The 18,197-nt window shown below is 35.4% G+C and overlaps 1 protein-coding gene across 5 annotated transcripts in view; it reads left to right on the top strand.

Moving 5' to 3' along the window:
* Usp6nl (USP6 N-terminal like) overlaps positions 1-18,197 on the top strand; it is a 169,208-nt gene that overhangs the window by 124,982 nt on the left and 26,029 nt on the right. For all 5 annotated transcript variants that reach the window (XM_013356412.4, XM_078023218.1, XM_021723019.3 and 2 more), the window contains 6 exons: positions 2,498-2,607; positions 11,440-11,488; positions 12,991-13,111; positions 15,970-16,064; positions 16,802-16,867; positions 16,965-17,064. In XM_013356412.4, coding sequence (XP_013211866.1) covers positions 2,498-2,607; positions 11,440-11,488; positions 12,991-13,111; positions 15,970-16,064; positions 16,802-16,867; positions 16,965-17,064 — 541 coding nt within the window. The remainder of the gene's footprint in view (positions 1-2,497; positions 2,608-11,439; positions 11,489-12,990; positions 13,112-15,969; positions 16,065-16,801; positions 16,868-16,964; positions 17,065-18,197) is intronic.

Genomic DNA, 18,197 nt, shown 5'->3' with positions numbered 1-18,197 from the left:
AACACAAAAGCACTTAACCATACACACACATTATTTGAGACACACCCAGATAGCCTCTATTCTACTTTAAGTCAGGAATTAAACTATGTTTAATTAAATTAAACTATGTTGCAGAAATCTGTATTGTCGGTATGTGGTAAATGGATCAATATAGCATGTGTATATAGATGCTTATTTATATTTAAACATAGATAAGTACAATTTAATATAAATTTTAATTTTCTGTTGGATTAAACATGGGAAATGAAGCATACTCATATTTTAGCTCCCCCTCCCTTTGAAATACCAATAAATTGACAGCAGAGTTTTTTAAAGGCAAATCCACAAGACATAAGAAAATGGAAGAAGAAATAACAACTGCCAATTTTTGGAAACCAGAGTGCAGACAGGCATTTAGTAAACTTGATAAACCTAAGAAAACTAAATCTTGGGCTGTAGTGGGAAAGTAGAGGAGCACTATGCACCATAGCTGAGATCTTCAAAAAGTGGTTGGGAGTTGCTGGCTGTAGGTATTTCTGGAAGTGCAGATGAGGCTAAACAGAGGTGCTGCACAGTCTTTTCAGAAGCAGTTAGAGCTTCCAGGTTTCCTTCCAGCACTGGCCCAGGACTGGAGGTTTATTATTGGGAGAGGATGGAGCAGAGGACCTTTCAGCTGGGACACAGACATTGCTGGGGTGGGCTGCTCTCATGAAAGCAAAGGAATAGAATATCCTGAATTTTGAGCAGTCTAGTTTTTTTCTTCAACCCAGGTCCTAAAACCTTGGCATCCAGGTGCTTGTCTTCCTGACAAGGTTGAATAACAAGTAATGTACCTTATAGATGGTAACAAGTGGGTACCAAGGTTGGAATAACCTTCCTTGGGGAATGTGGCCAGCACAAGAAAATAAACCCAAAGATCCTGACTTCATAGACCACAGTGCATCTCCCAGGCCAAATCACTACAGTGAAAAACACTTTTGTGAAGCCCCGCAGCTTTTTTAAGTGTCTCACTTTAAATAAAAGCAGATAGCAAAGTACTGCGTGTTCATTTAAGGAAAGGGGCTAGCATGAAAGGCAAATGAAAGCAAATGGAAAAAAGAAACTTGTAAGAAACAAACGATAAAGCAAGAAGAAAACTATTTTTAATATCTTCAGAAAAATAAGGAGATATTAAATCCATAAAACAAGTGTAGGATCCTATAAACAGGAACATTTTAGAGCAACAAAGAGCTTATGGGTGTAAAAAATAATGGAAATGAAAAACTTAAGAGAAATGAAAAACAATAGAAAATTCCAATTGAGGAAAAGTTCCAGAGAATAAAATTTAAAGGCAAATAGATGGGAAATTATAATAGAGAACATACAAGAAAATTTGATAACAGCCTAGAAGACCCCACATTGTAATAATCAGAATTCTGGAAAGAGAAAATGGGAAGGAGGGAGGGGAGAGTGAGTAAATTGACAAAAGAATTACTGAAGACAGTTTCTTGAGCTGAGAGATTTATAGGTTTCTAAGAAAAGATACACCAAGTGCCCAACTCTATGGATAAAAATAGATTCGAATCAAGTAGAAAAAGGGGAAACTTCAGAGCAAGGAGAGAGCAGCTCTTTACCATCTTCCAGAGAGGAAAATGAACTTGCATATAAAGGGACAAGAATTCCCCTGGCAAAATGGGAGACCAGAAGACAATGAAACAGTACCTTTGGAGCAAAAATATTTTCCAACTTAGGATTTTGAAGCAAACAGTTAATTGAGACAATAGACTCATCAGACATTCAGGGTTTCCAAAACTTCCTCTTGTTCCTACACACCCTTTCACAGGAGCTGCTGGAGAATGTGTTCTTCCACGGCAAGGGAATAGACCAGAAAAATGAAGATGGGAGTGAGAATGGGAGAGCCGGGAATCAGGAGACACGAGGGCAAAACAAAACAGAGGGAAGCTCCTGGTCTGACCTGGGCAGCAACCCTGAGGCCAAGCAGCCCACTTGGGATTTGCCTTCAGGAAGATAAGTCAGTGGCATATGTGTTCTATGGAACATCACCAAAGGGGATTTGTACCATTTATAGTGAATTTGGGGTTGAATGAGCTAAAAGTATATAGAAAATGAAGCAGCTCAAGAAGCAAGGCAGTGCTTAGCTCCAAGGAAAATAAAAATACTGTGCTGGAAAGAAATGAAATCAGTAGGTTGTTTGGCTCAGTCAAGAAGAGCTTTCACACAGTCTTAGTAAGGCCAACTCCAGGAAGTTGCCCAGCTGGTTAAAAATCTAACTATATTGACACAATGGGAGGGAAGAGGGAAGGAGTGGGAGATGAATCAGTGGGGACACTGAGGGTAGGAAAAATTTTTGTGTACCATTTTATATTGCTTTGATTTTATTTTTTAAGCCACAGGAGTTGTTATCCTAAACAACAAAAAGGAAGTTTTTAAATGAAAATCATTTTACTATAAATCATGGACTTTGAACAAGTGATTTTCATAAAATGCATTTTTTTCCCCTTCTCTTTTTCTTTTCCAGAAATTAAAACACAGAGCACGGGGTTGTTCACCGGATATCAGACAAATAGACCTTGATGTCAACCGTACATTCAGGGACCATATTATGTTTAGAGACAGATATGGGGTTAAGTAAGTAAAGTTTAATATTATCAAATGTAAAAAATAGCATTTATAAATAGTCTTTATCAAATCATTAAGATATTTTATGTAGATTATAATTTTTATTTAGATCCCCAAGATTGAAATGTTTGCAAATCATTTGAGTCCGTTTGGTATAAAACTTAGGATCTAGCTTAACTAAAAAATGTTAACCTTTGACATTGTAGATGTTATAAAATTAGTGAAGAATCATTTTGTGGCTTGAGAATTCTTAGGAATACAGTAGATACTTTTATGAAAAGTTGTAGAAAAGAGAGATTGTATGTGTTTGAAAACTGTGTCAGTGATAAATATAACCTTGATTTCACGCATAAATGAAACTTAAGGAAATAAATATTAGGACCACACACTGGTGTATCATTGCTATGACATTTTATGAATGAAAGATACAATTTTGCTGACTTCTGTATTTGACCCAGGCCAACCAGTGAGGGTAGAACGCAGTAAGAAATATATGTTAAGAGATTGACTTGTCCAGTTGTTGAGGGCTGGCTTCCCAAGTCCAAATCTACAAAGCAAACTATCAGAAAGGACAAGCTAGAACTCTTGGGCACAAACTGAAGCTGTTGTCCTTAGGTGGCATTTCTTTTTCAGGGAAGCCAGAATGAACATGGTCTATTCAGATTTCATTGGATATTCTTCCCCCAGTTTAAGTCAACAGAATTTGGATTTTAACCCCATCTACAAAATACCTTCACAGTAACATCTAGATGAGTGTTTAAATAATAGTGTTCAGTAACCTAGCCAGATTTCTACACAGAGCCAACCAACACAGTCCACCTGTGCCAACTGGCTACTGACACTCATCTCCTTAAGCAATTCTTAATTTCCAGATAAGACAGTAGCAAATTCATACTTCTGTCTAACATGATACAACATTTCTGCTTACAACTGAAAACACTCTTAACGCTTTTCCCATAAGTGGATATCAAGTCCTTGGGCCATGTTCAGACCTCTGCTTTTCTATCCTGAACTTAAATACTGTCATATAAGTGTAATTATCATAAAGAATAAAATTTGGGGCCTGCGACTGCAAGGTAGGCAGACCACAGGACCCAGAGAAGGAGCCCAGCGGCCCACCTGCGCAGTAGACAGACCACCCCAGCTGGAGGAGGAGTCCAGCCTCCCGCCTTCCACCTGCACAGTAGGCAGACCACTCGACCCGGAGAAGGGGCTCAGCAGCCCGCCTGCATGGTAGACAGACCTCCCCAGTTGGAGGAGCCCAGCCTCCCATCTGTGCAGTAGACAGATCACCCCAACTGGAGGAGGGGCCCTGCCGCCCACCCGTGCGGTCACCTGACCGAGCTCTTGACAAACATAAGGTTTCCCCAACACCCCCACCTCATCAAACACCTTATGAGAAAAACTGATGGAAGTCATCTTGGAAAATCCCACCAACACTTAAAACCCACTAACCAGTTGGCATGGCTACCAACGCAGTTCTGCATCGGATCAGGTACCTGGTTTACATCTCAGAGAATAAGAGAAGAGAGGCCACAGGTGGAAGCTCAAGTCCTCTCACAAAGACTACCACCACCATCCTGAACCCAGAGACTCAAGCTAGGAATAGACAACGCCACCGACTGGAAGAAATGAAAACAAGAGTTCTGAGAGACATTTTTTTTTCTTTCTTTTTCTCTCTTCTCTCTCTCTTTTCATCCATTCATCCAGTCTCCTCTACCCTTCCCCCTCTCGTCCTCGAAACCTCAACATATATGAAACCAAAAATTGTGCATGAAAAAGGTCTTTAACAACTGAATATCCAGAATAATATACTATAGAGGAATTGCATATGCCCCACCTCCCTCCCCCCTTTTTATTTCTATTCTTTTTTCTCTTATTTTCTTTTTCCTGCTCTCTTTATTCTCTTCCTTGTTAGTTGTTTTCTTCTCTCTTACTCCCTCTATCCCATTTGCAACCCCCTAAATTTTACTATTCATAAGTAGGGTAATCTTATAAATACAGATAGGAATTTGAATCTATATATTCTTCCATAAATTACCCATCTATTGGTTAGAGCTCTCCAAAGTTACTAAGTTAGATTAACCCCATACCCTCACTCCTTTCCCCCTAAACAGAACATCCTACACCTGAAATCCAGTTTTCTTCAAGCTACCAGAAATTGTATGCCTTTCATGAAACTAATAAATATAGTTGTAAAGGATAATCATCGTAAGCAACATTTGTAGACATAGAGTCTAGCTATAAATGTAGTAATAAGGAAAACATGTGCTTAGATGATGTACTATTGATATTGAGAACTGTTACCATGGTCTTTCTTCACAAAAGGGAGACTTTGCAAGTATACAAGAGGATATATAGGGGGAAAATTCAATAACACAACAGTTTCACAAACCAGAAAGAAATGTGAGCAGTATGAAAAGACAAGGAAAGAAAGGACCACAAGCAGTGCAGGTCAACTCAACTTTAGAAGAGGTAATATCTGCAGCAGATGGAATGTCAGATAAAGAATTCAGAATATACATACTTCAGATGATCTGGAGTCTCAAGGAAGACATTAGACAGCAAAATCAGACAATGAAAGATCACTTTGACAATGAATTACATAAACAAATTCAAGAAGCAAAAGATCAACTATATAGGGAGATAGAGGTTATAAAAAACAAACAAACAAAAATTCTAGAAATGCAGGAAGCAATAAACCAAATTAAAAACTCAAATGAGAGTACTAGCAGCAGAGTAGAACACTTAGAATATAGAACATCAGACAATGAAGACAAAGTATTTCAACTTGAAAAGAACATAGACAATTCAGAGAGACTGTTAAGAAACCATGAGCAGAACATTCAAGAAATATGAGATAACATAAAGAGACCAAACTTAAGAGTTATTGGGATACAGAAAGGTATAGAGGTCCAAACCAAAGGAATGAGCCATCTGTTCAACGAAATAATATGAGAAAACTTCCCAGACTTGAAGAATGAAACAGAATCCCAAATCCTAGAAGCCTACAGGACGCCGAATGTGCAAAATCATAAAAGATCTGCACCTAGACACATTATAATGAAGATGCCCAACATACAGAATAAGGAGAGAATTTTTAAAGCTACAAGAGAAAGGAAGCAGATTACATTTAGGGATAAACCAATCAGGATAACAGCTGATCTTTCAACATGGACTCTGAAAGCTAGAAGATCCTGGAACAACGTATTTAAAATGCTGAAAGAAAATGGGTTCCAACCAAGAATTGTGTATCCAGCGAAATTAAGCTTCAGGATGAAAGATGAAATTAAAACCTTCCACGATAAACAAAAGTTAAGAGAATTTACATCTAGAAAACCAGCTCTTCAAAACATCCTCGGCAAAACATTACAGGAAGAGGAAATGGAGAATAACAATGAAAACCAACAGTGAGAGGTAGTACAGTAAAGGGAAAAAATAATCAAAGAGGAAAAACAAACCATGTTAAGTAACATAAATAAACAAATATGGCTGGAAATATAATCCATATCTCAATAATAACCCTAATTGTTAATGGCTTAAACTCACCAATCAAGAGACACAGGCTAGTAGAATGGATCAAAAAAAAAAAAAAAAGATCCAACAATATGCTGCCTATAGGAGACGCTTTTGATAGGGAAAGACATACATAGACTGAAGGTGAAAGGTTGGGAAAAATCATATCACTCATATGAACCTCGGAAACAAGCAGGAGTGTCCATACTCATATCAAATAAAATAGACTTCAAGCCAAAGTTAATCAAAAGGGATAAAGAAGGACACTACATACTGCTCAAGGGAACCATACACCAACAAGACATAACAATCATAAATACATATGCCCCAAACAATTGTGCAGCTGTGTTTATCAAACAAACTCTTCACAAGTTCAAGAGTCTAATAGACCACCATATAATAATTATGAGAGACTTCAACACACCTCTCTCACCACTGGACAGATCTTCCAAACAAAAGTTGAATAAAGAAACTATAGAACTCAATAATACAATTAATAACCTAGACTTAATTGACATATATAGAATATACCACCCAACATCAAGCAGTTACACTTTTTTCTCAGCAGCACATGGATCCTTCTCAAAAATAGATCATATAATATGTCACAGAGCAACTCTTAGAAATTATAAAAGAGTAGAGATAATACCATGCATCTTATCTGATCATAATGGAATGAAACTGGAAATCAACGATAAAAGAAGGAAGGAAAAATCATGTATTACTTGGAGAATGAACAATAGGTTACTGAATGATCAATGGTTACAGAAGACATCAAGGAGGAAATTTAAAAATTCTTAGAGATAAATGAAAACACAGACACAACATATCGGAATCTGTGGGACACAATGAAAGCAGTTCTAAGAGGAAAATTCATTGCTTGGAGTTCATTCCTTAAAAAAAGAAAAAAAACAACAAATAGATGATGTCATACTTCATCTCAAAACCTTAGAAAAAGAAGAGCAAAACAACAGCAAAAATAGTATAAAGCAAGAAATAATTAAAATCAGAGCTGAAATCAATGAAATTGAAACAAAAGAAACAATTGAAAAATTGACAAAACTAAAAGTTGGTTCTTTGAAAAAATAAATAAGATCGACAGACCCTTAGCCATGCTAATGAAGAGAAGGAGAGAGAAATCAAATTACTAGCATACGGGATGAAAAAGGCAATATCACAACAGACACTTCAGAAATACAGAAGATAATTAGAAATTATTTTGAATCCTTATACTCCAATAAAATAGAAGATAGTAAAGGCATCGATAAATTTCTTAAGTCATATGATCTGCCCAGATTGAGTCAGGAGGATATACACAACCTAAACAGACCAATATCAATTGAGGAAATAGAAGAAGCCATCAAAAGACTACCAACCAAGAAAAGCCCAGGACCTGATGGGGATACAGCGGAGTTTTACAAAACCTTTAAAGAAGAACTAATACCAATACTTTTCAAGCTATTTCAGGAAACACCAAAAGAGAGAGAACTTCCAAATTCATTCTATGATGCCAACATCACCCTGATTCCTAAACCAGACAAAGACACTTCAAAGAAAGAAAACTACAGATCAATATATCTAATGAACATAGATGCAAAAATCCTCAATAAAATTCTGGCAAATCGGATACAGAAACATATCAAAAAGATCGTGCATCATGATCAAGTAGGATTCATCCCTGGGATGCAAGGCTGATTCAATATACGGAAATCAATAAATGTTATTCACCACATCAATAGACTTAAAGATAAGAACCATATGATCATCTCCATAGATGCAGAAAAAGCATTTGACAAAGTACAGCATCCCTTTATGTTCAAAACTCTAGAAAAACTAGGGATAACAGGAACATACCTCAATATTGTAAAAAGCTATCTATGCTAAGCCTCAGGCTAGCATCATTCTGAACGGAGAAAAATTGATGGCATTCCCTCTAAAATATGAAACAAGACAGGGATACCCTCTATCACCACTTCTGTTCAACATAGTTCTCGAAACACTGGCCAGAGCAATTAGACGAAAGAAATTAAAGGCATAAAAATAGAAAAAGAAGAACTTAAATTATCACTATTTGAGGATGACATGATTCTATACCTAGCAGACCCAAAAGGGTCTACAAAGAAACTACTAGAGCTAATAAATGAATTCAGCAAAGTGGCAGGATATCAAATCAACACGCATAAATCAAAGGCATTCCTATATATCAGCAACAAATCTTCTGAAATGGAAATGAGGACAACCACCCCATTCACAATATCCTCAAAAAAAATAAAATACTTGGGAATCAACCTAACAAAAGAGGTGAAAAACTTAAACAATGAAAACTACAGAACCCTAAAGAGAGAAATAGAAGAAGATCTTAGAAGATGGAAAAATACCCTGTTCATGGATAGGCAGAACTAACATCATCAAAATGGCAATATTACCAAAAATTCTCTATAGGTTTAATGCAATGCCAATCAAAATCCCAATGGCATTTCTTGTAGAAATAGATGAAGCTATCATGAAATTCATATGGAAAAATAAAAGACCCAGAATAGCAAAAACAACTCTAAGCAGAAAAGGTGAATCAGGCGGTATAGCGATACCAGATTTCAAATTATACTACAGAGCAATAATAACAAAAACAGCATGGTACTGGTACCAAAACAGGTGGGTGGACCAATGGTACAGAATAGAGGACACAGAGACCAATCCACAAAGTTACAACTATCTTATATTTGATAAAGGGGCTAAAAGCATGCAATGGAGGAAGGATAGCATCCTCAACAAATGGTACTGGGAAAACTGGAAGTCCACGTGCAACAAAATGAAACTGAATCCCCTCCTCTCGCCATGCACAAAAGTTAACTCAAAATGGATCAAAGAGCTTGATATCAAATCAGAGACTATGCATCTGATAGAAGAAAAAGTTGGCTCCGATCTACATATTGTGGGGTGGGGCTCCAAATTCCTTAATAGGACACCCATAGCACAAGAGTTAATAACAAGAATCAACAAATGGGACTTACTCAAACCAAAAAGTTTTTTTTCTCAGCAAGAGAAACAATAAGAGGTAAATAGGGAGCCTACATCCTGGGAACAAATTTTTACTCCTCACACTTCAGATAGAGCCCTAATATCCAGAGTATATGAAGAACTCAAAAAATTAAACAATAAGAAAACAAATAACCCAATCAACAAATGGGCCAAGGACCTGAACAGACACTTCTCAGAGGAGGACATACAATCAACAAGTACATGAAAAAATGCTCACCATCTCTAGCAGTCAGAGAAATGCAAATCAAAAACCACCCTAAGATACCATCTCACTCTAGTAAGATTGGCAGCCATTATGAAGTCAAGTAACAATAAGTGCTGGTGAGGATGTGGGGAAAAGGGTACACTTGTACATTGCTGGTGGGACTGCAAATTGGTGCGGCCAGTTTGGAAAGCAGTATGGAGATTCCTGGGAAAGCTAGGAATGGAACCACCATTTGACCCATCTATTCCCCTTTTAGGTCTATTCCCTAAAGACCTAAAAAGAGCATACTACAGAGATACTGCTACATCGATGTTCATAGCAGCACAATTCACAATAGCTAGACTGTGGAACCAACCTAGATGCCCTTCAATAGATGAATGGATAAAAAAAAAATGTGGCATTTATACACAATAGAGTATTACTCTGCACTAAAAGATGACAAAATCATGGCATTTGCAGGGAAATGGAAGGCACTAGAGCAGATTATGCTAAGTGAAGCTAGCCAATCCCTAAAAAACAAATGCCAAATGTCTTCTTTGATATAAGGAGAACAACTAAGAACAGAGCAGGGAGGAAAGCATGAGAAGAAGATTAACATTAAACAGGGACGAGAGGTGGGAGGGAAAGGGAGAGAGAAGGGAAATTGCATGGAAATGGAAGGAGACCCTCATTGTTATACAAAATTACATATAAGAGGAAGTGAGGGGAAAGGGGAAAAAAACAAGGGGGAGAAATGAATTGCAGTAGATGGGGTAGAGAGAGAAGATGGGAGAGGAGGGGAGGGGAAGGGGGATAGTAGAGAATAGGAAAGGCAGCAGAACACATCAATATGGCAATATGTAATACAGTGGATGTGTAACCGATGTGATTCTGCAATCTGTATATGGGGTAAAAATGGGAGTTCATAACCCACTTGAATCAAATATATGAAATATGATATGTCAAGAACTATGTAATGTTTTAAACAGCCAATAATAAAAATTTTAAAATTTTAAAAAGGAAAATTTTGTCTGTGTATATATACACACACACATTCACACACACACACACACACACACACACACACTCATACCAAAGTGAGGAAGAAGTGTTTGTAACATTACAGTAATTTCTCTGACTTCCCATATGGACATAGCTGGTATTAATAGTAACCTTCTTCCACTACCCATTCCATGTATCATTTGCCCTCATCAAGTACTGCTGCTGGTTATAGTTCTTTTTCTGGTAGAACCTTCATCCCTGGAAAGTCTGGATTATTGCCAGTTCTGCCCGAATTGGAAAAAATCAATAGCTTCCCATTGACTTTAACCACAGAGGTTTGTAATACTAAGAGATGCCCCAATGTTCTCCTGTATTCCAGACATATTCCTCCTATGTCTATTATATCGTAGTAATCATTTTTCCCCTTAATAATCAGCATCAATCCCCCTCTCTGTCTGTTGAGGCATAAAGAACTCAAAATGGTTGTGTGGCAGTCCAGTTTTATGGAATCAACGTTATGTCTCCTGGTGGAACCTGCTCTTTTGGAACTAAGATATCTAGATCAACAGAGCCTAAGGTTGCAGGGATGGGAAGCAGAAAACTTCCTAGAGAGTCAGTCATTTGGGATAACAGTGAGTAGAGCTACTCCTGTTTCCACCCTTGAACCTCAATACCTGCATCCTGGCTATGGAAAGCATAACAAGCTACCTTCTCTTGGAGGCTACTATAGAGCATGTCCAGCTTTTTGGAGGACATTTCCCAGCCCTGTTAGGAATTACACTTAGTTGGTGTTGTCATGGAGTCTTCAGAAGGCCTTGCCTCTGTTTTGTTGATCCAAAGGCTTCTGTTTATAAGTTCAATGAAAGGTGGCAACAGTGTAAGACATGTTGAAGTCCTTTATGTTTTGGGTATAAATCTTTCTGTCAGAATGAAGCGGTCTAGTCTCAAATTTAGACTGTTGAGTGTACTGTTTTCATATGCACTTAGGAGAATTTCTTTATTGCAATTATAAATCTTATCTGGATTATTTGTAAGTTTGTAATTTTAAAAGTGTGAAATACTCTTTAAATTGTGTTTAATGTAAATTTTTATTTCTCTAGGCAACAATCCTTATTTCATGTTCTTGCTGCATATTCTATCTATAATACGGTAAGTCCGAGCATGCCCTATTCTTGTATTCCAAGAAGCAGGAGGTTCCTTTTGGCACCCCCTACCTAATAAGGCCCTTGTAGCCCCATTTCTTCATCCCAGGACCTTTTAGTTCTGTGGATCTTTTTATGGCTTCTGTGGTAACCCTGAGGTCTTAGAACAGAAGTGATTGGAAGTGGAAAAAACAAGATATGACCATAGTACACCAGTGAATCTCACTTTTTCTCCCCTGCTATAGATTGTTTTGTTATGTTTTATGATATTTGTTATTACTTTCAAGCAAACAGGTCAGGAATTGGGACAGTAGGACAGGAAGTTGGTGGCTAGATTAATTTTTGCTTGACTCAATAATTCTTCGATAAGTCCTAGAAGGTTGTCTTCCAGTATTATGTTTTATGTATCAGATGATATTCAGTATGAGTAGAATAAAACTAAACTTTTTAGTAATAAACATACTACTCTTAAGGCATGTACCATTCTCGGGAGAGACCTAACATGGGTGTTAAATAATACCTGTTGACAAGATTCTAGGGAGGAGAACCTTTGAACCCTTAGATGTTTGAGTTCTCTTGTAACTAAACTCTGCATTATAAGAGCAGAAGTCAGCTTAAACTGGGGAAATGTCAAAAGGGATTTACTAAAAGAACTTCTCATGGAAATGAAGCTATACCTGGTCTCATGGGAATTGGAGCTGAAAGGTGGGAAGCATTCAGGGAGAATAGCTATACTTTCTCCCTATCTCTGTTGGGCCACATGGTATCTCTGACTATCTCTGTGAATTGTGTATTCTACTGTGTCTGTCTCCAGATGGCTTCCTTTACCTGCTTGCTGGTTATTCCATGGCTGAAATTCCACTCACAGAATAGCATATTAATAGAGTACATAACTCCATGTGATTGTAGCCCCTCTGGCTTTGTTCACATTTCTTAGAGAGAGTAGAGTGTCTGATTAGTCCATGCAACCAATTAATTATTCTCTTGGTGTCAGGTGTCCTCATCTGGTCCATCAGCTATGGTTCCTATTACAGAAGCATGAATCACTAAGGCCATATCAAAGCAGGGACTATGAGGAGAGTGGGTAGCTCTTAGAGAGGTGTAGGTTGGTTGGACATCCAAAAAGTATCTACTTAAGGGTCCAGAAATATAGAGGAAACAAGATAGCAAACTTGGACTTGGAGGAGGAGAGAGATTGCTAGCATCTGAGCAAAGAGGAATAATCGTGAACTAAAAATCATACATAAAATGAAATAATATTGGTACTCTTTAAAGAGAGCATAACAGTATTGAACAGAAGATGATTTTATAAAAAACACTTAAACTTTGTCTACACCTGTGCATTTATTCTATGTGAGAGTTTTTATTCTTTTATCACATATGGCATTAGGCTGTAAAGATTGTAATACTTATCTTTAGAAATGTCCACTAAATAATCTATCTAGGCATTTTGTGATATCTGTAGTTGGATTCAGAACTCTAGTGTCTGTGCTTTCTTTTGCTCTTTAGGAAGTTGGGTACTGTCAGGGGATGAGCCAGATCACAGCTCTACTCCTCATGTATATGAATGAGGAAGATGCCTTCTGGGCCCTGGTCAAACTCTTCTCGGGCCCCAAACATGCCATGCATGGTAAGAACATCCATATGTTATCATAAGCAATAAATCAGAGAGGATAAAAGGTAAATGAAAACAAAGTCAAAGATGCCTGGTAGAATTAGTACAACAAACTTAATGTCTCAGAGCTTGTTCAGTTGGTGTTTGTTTCTATTTCTTTTGGTTTTTATTATTAAACTTTTTTCTAACTTTTTCAGTTCACACTGATTTTTCTTTGTCATTTCCCCAAAGTATATTGTTGGTATTTTAAAATTTTTTAATTTTTTTACTTGCCCTCAGTCAGAAGAAACTAATTCAGGTTTGGAGGAATTTAGGAAAAGCTATATATTATTTAGAAGAAATACAAGGTACCTTTTGATCAAAACTTTTAGATAGTCATGCAGTTACCATTTCAATTAAATATTACCATTGACTGGATATTGTGATGTATAACTTCTTGTCAAAGAATATTAACTGAGAAATTACATGACATTTAAAGGAAAAGTACATAATAACACAGTAGTTTCATATTTCAAGTGTGGTTTTTAGATCTTCCAGCCATAAATTTTGTTCCATTTTAAGTAAATGGCTGATGACACGTTTTGGGCACTAGATTGTTTAATATTCCAAAACATGCATAGTTTTTGGTTTTCAGATTAGCAGATTGTTTTTAATGACCTTTTCCTAATATTTGCCAAGCATGTTCATTAAATTTTATTTTGGAGAGTATTGATTGCCTCTTGTTTTGGAAATAAAAGTGGCATTTATATTAAGGCAAAGTTATTTTTTCCAATTCATTTATATGGTAGTATCAAATTAAAACTTGTAATGCCAATTACTCTTAAGAATGAATCACCTACGTTCACTTTGTGAATATTTATGCTCTATATTGTGGGGACCTTCCATGGAAAATGCTATTTTAACGTTTTCAAAGTTATGGCCTTCCACAGTCCATTGTATATTAAATCTGACAAACTTAGCAAGTGACTTTTGTGGGAATGTTGTGTGTGGAGGGGTGTGAGGGGTGTGTGCATGTGTGTATGTGTGTTTGCTTTAGTCTATCAGTGTTTCTTGCCAATTGTTTTAACACATGTTAACAGTTTCTGGACTCCAAATGTAAGATATATTATTATGTTAAGTTGACATTCAATAGGCAGTATCATTTAAAAAGACATCTTGAGGAAAAAGAACTCTTCCTTATTAGTCTTTATTTTGCTTCCCCATGCAGTGGTATTGCTGATTTGTCTTGAGTGCAATGAAGTATACAATTTAAGTGATATATAATTATGTAGAAGCCTATCTAATTTTAGAAAATAATCATTTCTTTTAAATCTATTTGCTAGCAATATTGTCACCAATCTAATCTGTAAAGCAATTCTATCCTAACATTTATTCTTTTAGTGAAGTATAGGTCATTTTTATGGGTGAGTTTATACTTAGAAATATTTGTTTCTATGCCTGCTTATGAAGTTTTATCTAAAGTACCCTCTATCTTTTGCATTTCCTTTATTAAAGTGGTATCACTTGTAAATATGTGGAATCAAAGGTAAGGCTAGAAAAGATAAGATTTAAAATACTGAGCCTGGAATATCACTGAAAAATGAAGAAATATTAGATATCTTTGTATCACTGAGCTAGTTAATATTGAAGTGCATTGACTTTTTCAAAAAAATCATACTTGAAAATTTTCCAACTCCCATTCTTGTCAAATTGACTATGAAAATGGCACTGATAGATAAAGATTTTTTTTTATGAAATCATTTCACTGGAAAATATTACTGAGAGAAGAATAGAATCTCTATTTCTGGAAATTTTTACACATACCTTCAAAAACTGAGCAATAGTTAACAGAGAATTCTGCTCAGATTGTAAAGCAGTGTTTCCCAGTAGTGTGTTCCTGAAGTTCTTGAAGGAACAAAGTTTTGTTTTTTTGAAACAGATGTTTTGTAGGAAAAAAATAGACTCCAAGTTCAGATAAGTCTGGGAGATTGAGATAAGCAAAGCAAAATGTTTCATGAAATCTAAAAGATGTTAATTAATAGGTTAATATACATCATAAATATCCAAAACCAACATGTAACATACACTGTTTACCTCAAGTTCTTTTTTAAAAGCATAGAAAATCTATTAACATCTTTTAAAGTTGCTTAGAAACCGGTTGGAAAACACTAGGGTGGAGAAATAAGAGTCCACTGAATTTATATCTTTTAAAATATATCTGAAAGGAACCTTGTGAATAAAAATAGATGTATAAAGTTCAATGAGTTAAATGTATAAATTAATACTAACTTAACCATTTATAACTAAACATCTTACAGATTATATTGTATAATCAATTGGATTAAAATATGATTTTTGATATAACATTGTTTTAGCTTATGTTAAATATAGCTTATAGAAAGTGTTTGAAATTGTTAAAGTAAACTTGAAAATGTAAATAAATGTTTATGTAATACATTAACAGTAAAACCAAATGATAAGTAGTTAAGATTAGAACTATAAAAAATTTAATCATTTAAGATATGGCCAAAGGTCTTAAAAAGAACACAGAATCTTGATTAATAACCTCAGTTTTCTTTTCTTTTCTTTTCTTTTTTTTTTTTTTTTTGGTTTTAGTCTACTAGTTTTACCTTTAATTCAGAAATATTCTGCCTTTTACAGAAAATATATTTTATAAAAATATAGGTGAATGTTAACAACAAATCCTAGCTAAAAGTCTCATTACCCAAAAGTTTGTGTACAATTATGGTTTTGGTGGGAAGGAAAATTATCTTGGTAAGTACTAGGTATTTCCTTTTTCTTTTGATAGGAATGAAAGAAATGTGTTGCATTTTTAAATTTGTATGTTTTGTGGATATTGTTTCTAAAGTACTGTTTTTATGTTTGTATTATAGGCTTTTTTGTCCAAGGTTTCCCTAAACTCTTGAGGTTTCAAGAACATCATGAAAAAATACTGAATAAATTTCTGTCCAAGCTTAAGCAACATTTGGTAGGTAGATGTGACACTGACTTATGAAGCTACAGTGTATTTGGTCTTTGGCCTCAGTTAACTCATTAATTTATAGTGTCATCCATTTCATTTACTAAACAGTTACAATTCCCAGTTTGATAAACATTAGATCTGTAAAATTTAATATTGATGATCTATCACAGTTTTAATTAATAGATTCAGATTTCTGTGAAGCTTATAAGCAGAAACAATGAAGTTTTTAAATGATATATGATTTCTTAGTTACTTTGGAGGGTTTTGAATTGTACAAAAAGTATTTTAAGGGTCTTACAAACTCATTCCTCATGAACTATATGTGTGCTTTACTATAAGATATAATACTTTAGTAAAACAAAGATAGTTAATTGTAAAATATATTAGTGAAAATAAATGTATTACATTCCTTTCATGAGAAATTTATTCTGGGGTTAATCTTGAAAGGTAAAATTTTGGGGGAAAAAGTAAGAATAGGAAAAGATATCAAGAAAAAGGTTGTAAAGAGATTTTTTTTTTCCTTAAATATCTTTATTTTATTTATTTATTTTCATGTGATGCTGAGGCTTGAACCCAGTGCCTCACATGTACTAGGCAAGCACTCTGCAACCCCAGCCCCAAAAGGTGTTTTTTTTTATGTTTATCTTTGACAGCTATCTCCAATATCCTTCCTAATTTTGTGTATTGTATTGTCATATTCTGTTGGTTACAATCCAGAAATTGTGAGATCTTTGTTTTTTCAGGATACTCAAGAAATCTACACGAGTTTTTACACAATGAAATGGTTTTTTCAATGTTTCCTTGATCGTGTAAGTATTTACTTACAAAACTCTATCATAAAATTCTGATCACAAGGTGAGGCAAACTGTTAATCTTTCTTCTGTTTTGTTTTGCTTTTCTTTACAGACTCCCTTTACTCTAAACCTCAGAATATGGGATATCTACATCTTTGAAGGAGAACGAGTTCTTACTGCCATGTCTTACACAATCTTAAAATTACACAAAAGTAAGAAAATGTTTTAACTGAAGATTTCATAAAAATCAAGACTTGTTTTAACTTTGATGTGTCAGTCCCCACTGGGCTCCTCATCCATTGTCTCCATGATAGTATAAAAAAGTCCTTGAGAATCAGTGGAGAAGTTATCTTCAGTTGGTAGTTTACTTTCTGTGGTTCTTTTTTCTATTAGAGCTGTGTATGGCAAAGATCTTGGATTCTTTTCTCCTTATAACAGTTTGACTGGAGTGGTAGAATGAAATTTGTTGGTTTCACTAATAATGATATTCTAAAATATTGGTTTTCACTGGATCTTCTCTTTTTTAATTAATTTTTTATTTATATATGACAGCAGAATGCATTACAATTCTTATTACACATATAGAGCACAACTTTTCATATCTGTGGTTGTACACAGAGTATATTCACACCAATTTGTGTCTTCATACATGTACTTTGGATAATAATGATCATCATATTCCACCATACTTCTAACTCTATGTTCACTGGATCTTCTTGTTCTTTTCATTGATCTGAATTTCAAGTTTGTAATAGAACAGAAAGAGCTTTAGCCTCATGATTTAAGGTTGCTACAGAGACTATTTCTATTACTGTTTCCTTCATTTAGGAAAAAGAGCTTCCAGCTCCAAGTTGTAGATGGGGAAGTTATAGATCAACTCTGCTTGACTGTGTCATGACCTCTTAGGCAAGTAAAGGCAGTGTCTGTAGTTGCATAAATGTAGCAAGGATTGTTTTTTTAAAACAAAATAACAAAACACATTTTAGACTCAGTTGCAGTATTTCAAGGGCTTTGTAAATTGAGTTGCTATGCCTTACTTTAAAATTAAGAAATGAGATTTTCTTCATGAATGTGAAGAATAATATTCACTTTAAAGTCTCAGTTCAACTGTAAGCATTTTGTGACTCTTCTTAAAACTATACAGAAGTGTGAATCACTGAAAGCTTTAGAACTTTATATAGTACTTCTAATCTAGACCATACCACATAATTTCACGTTCCACGTATACTCTGCTCTGTCATGTTGTCCTTCAATGATCTCCTTAGCATCCCATCTGCAGTAGGAGCCAGTTGAGTGTATGAGGTTATGTTTATGGTTTTTCTCTCTATTGTGCTTGGTATTCTAA

This window comes from Ictidomys tridecemlineatus, chromosome 10 (genome assembly GCF_052094955.1).
Source record: "Ictidomys tridecemlineatus isolate mIctTri1 chromosome 10, mIctTri1.hap1, whole genome shotgun sequence".
NCBI lineage: Eukaryota > Metazoa > Chordata > Mammalia > Rodentia > Sciuridae > Ictidomys > Ictidomys tridecemlineatus.
This window is presented reverse-complemented; position numbering and strand designations above follow the sequence as displayed.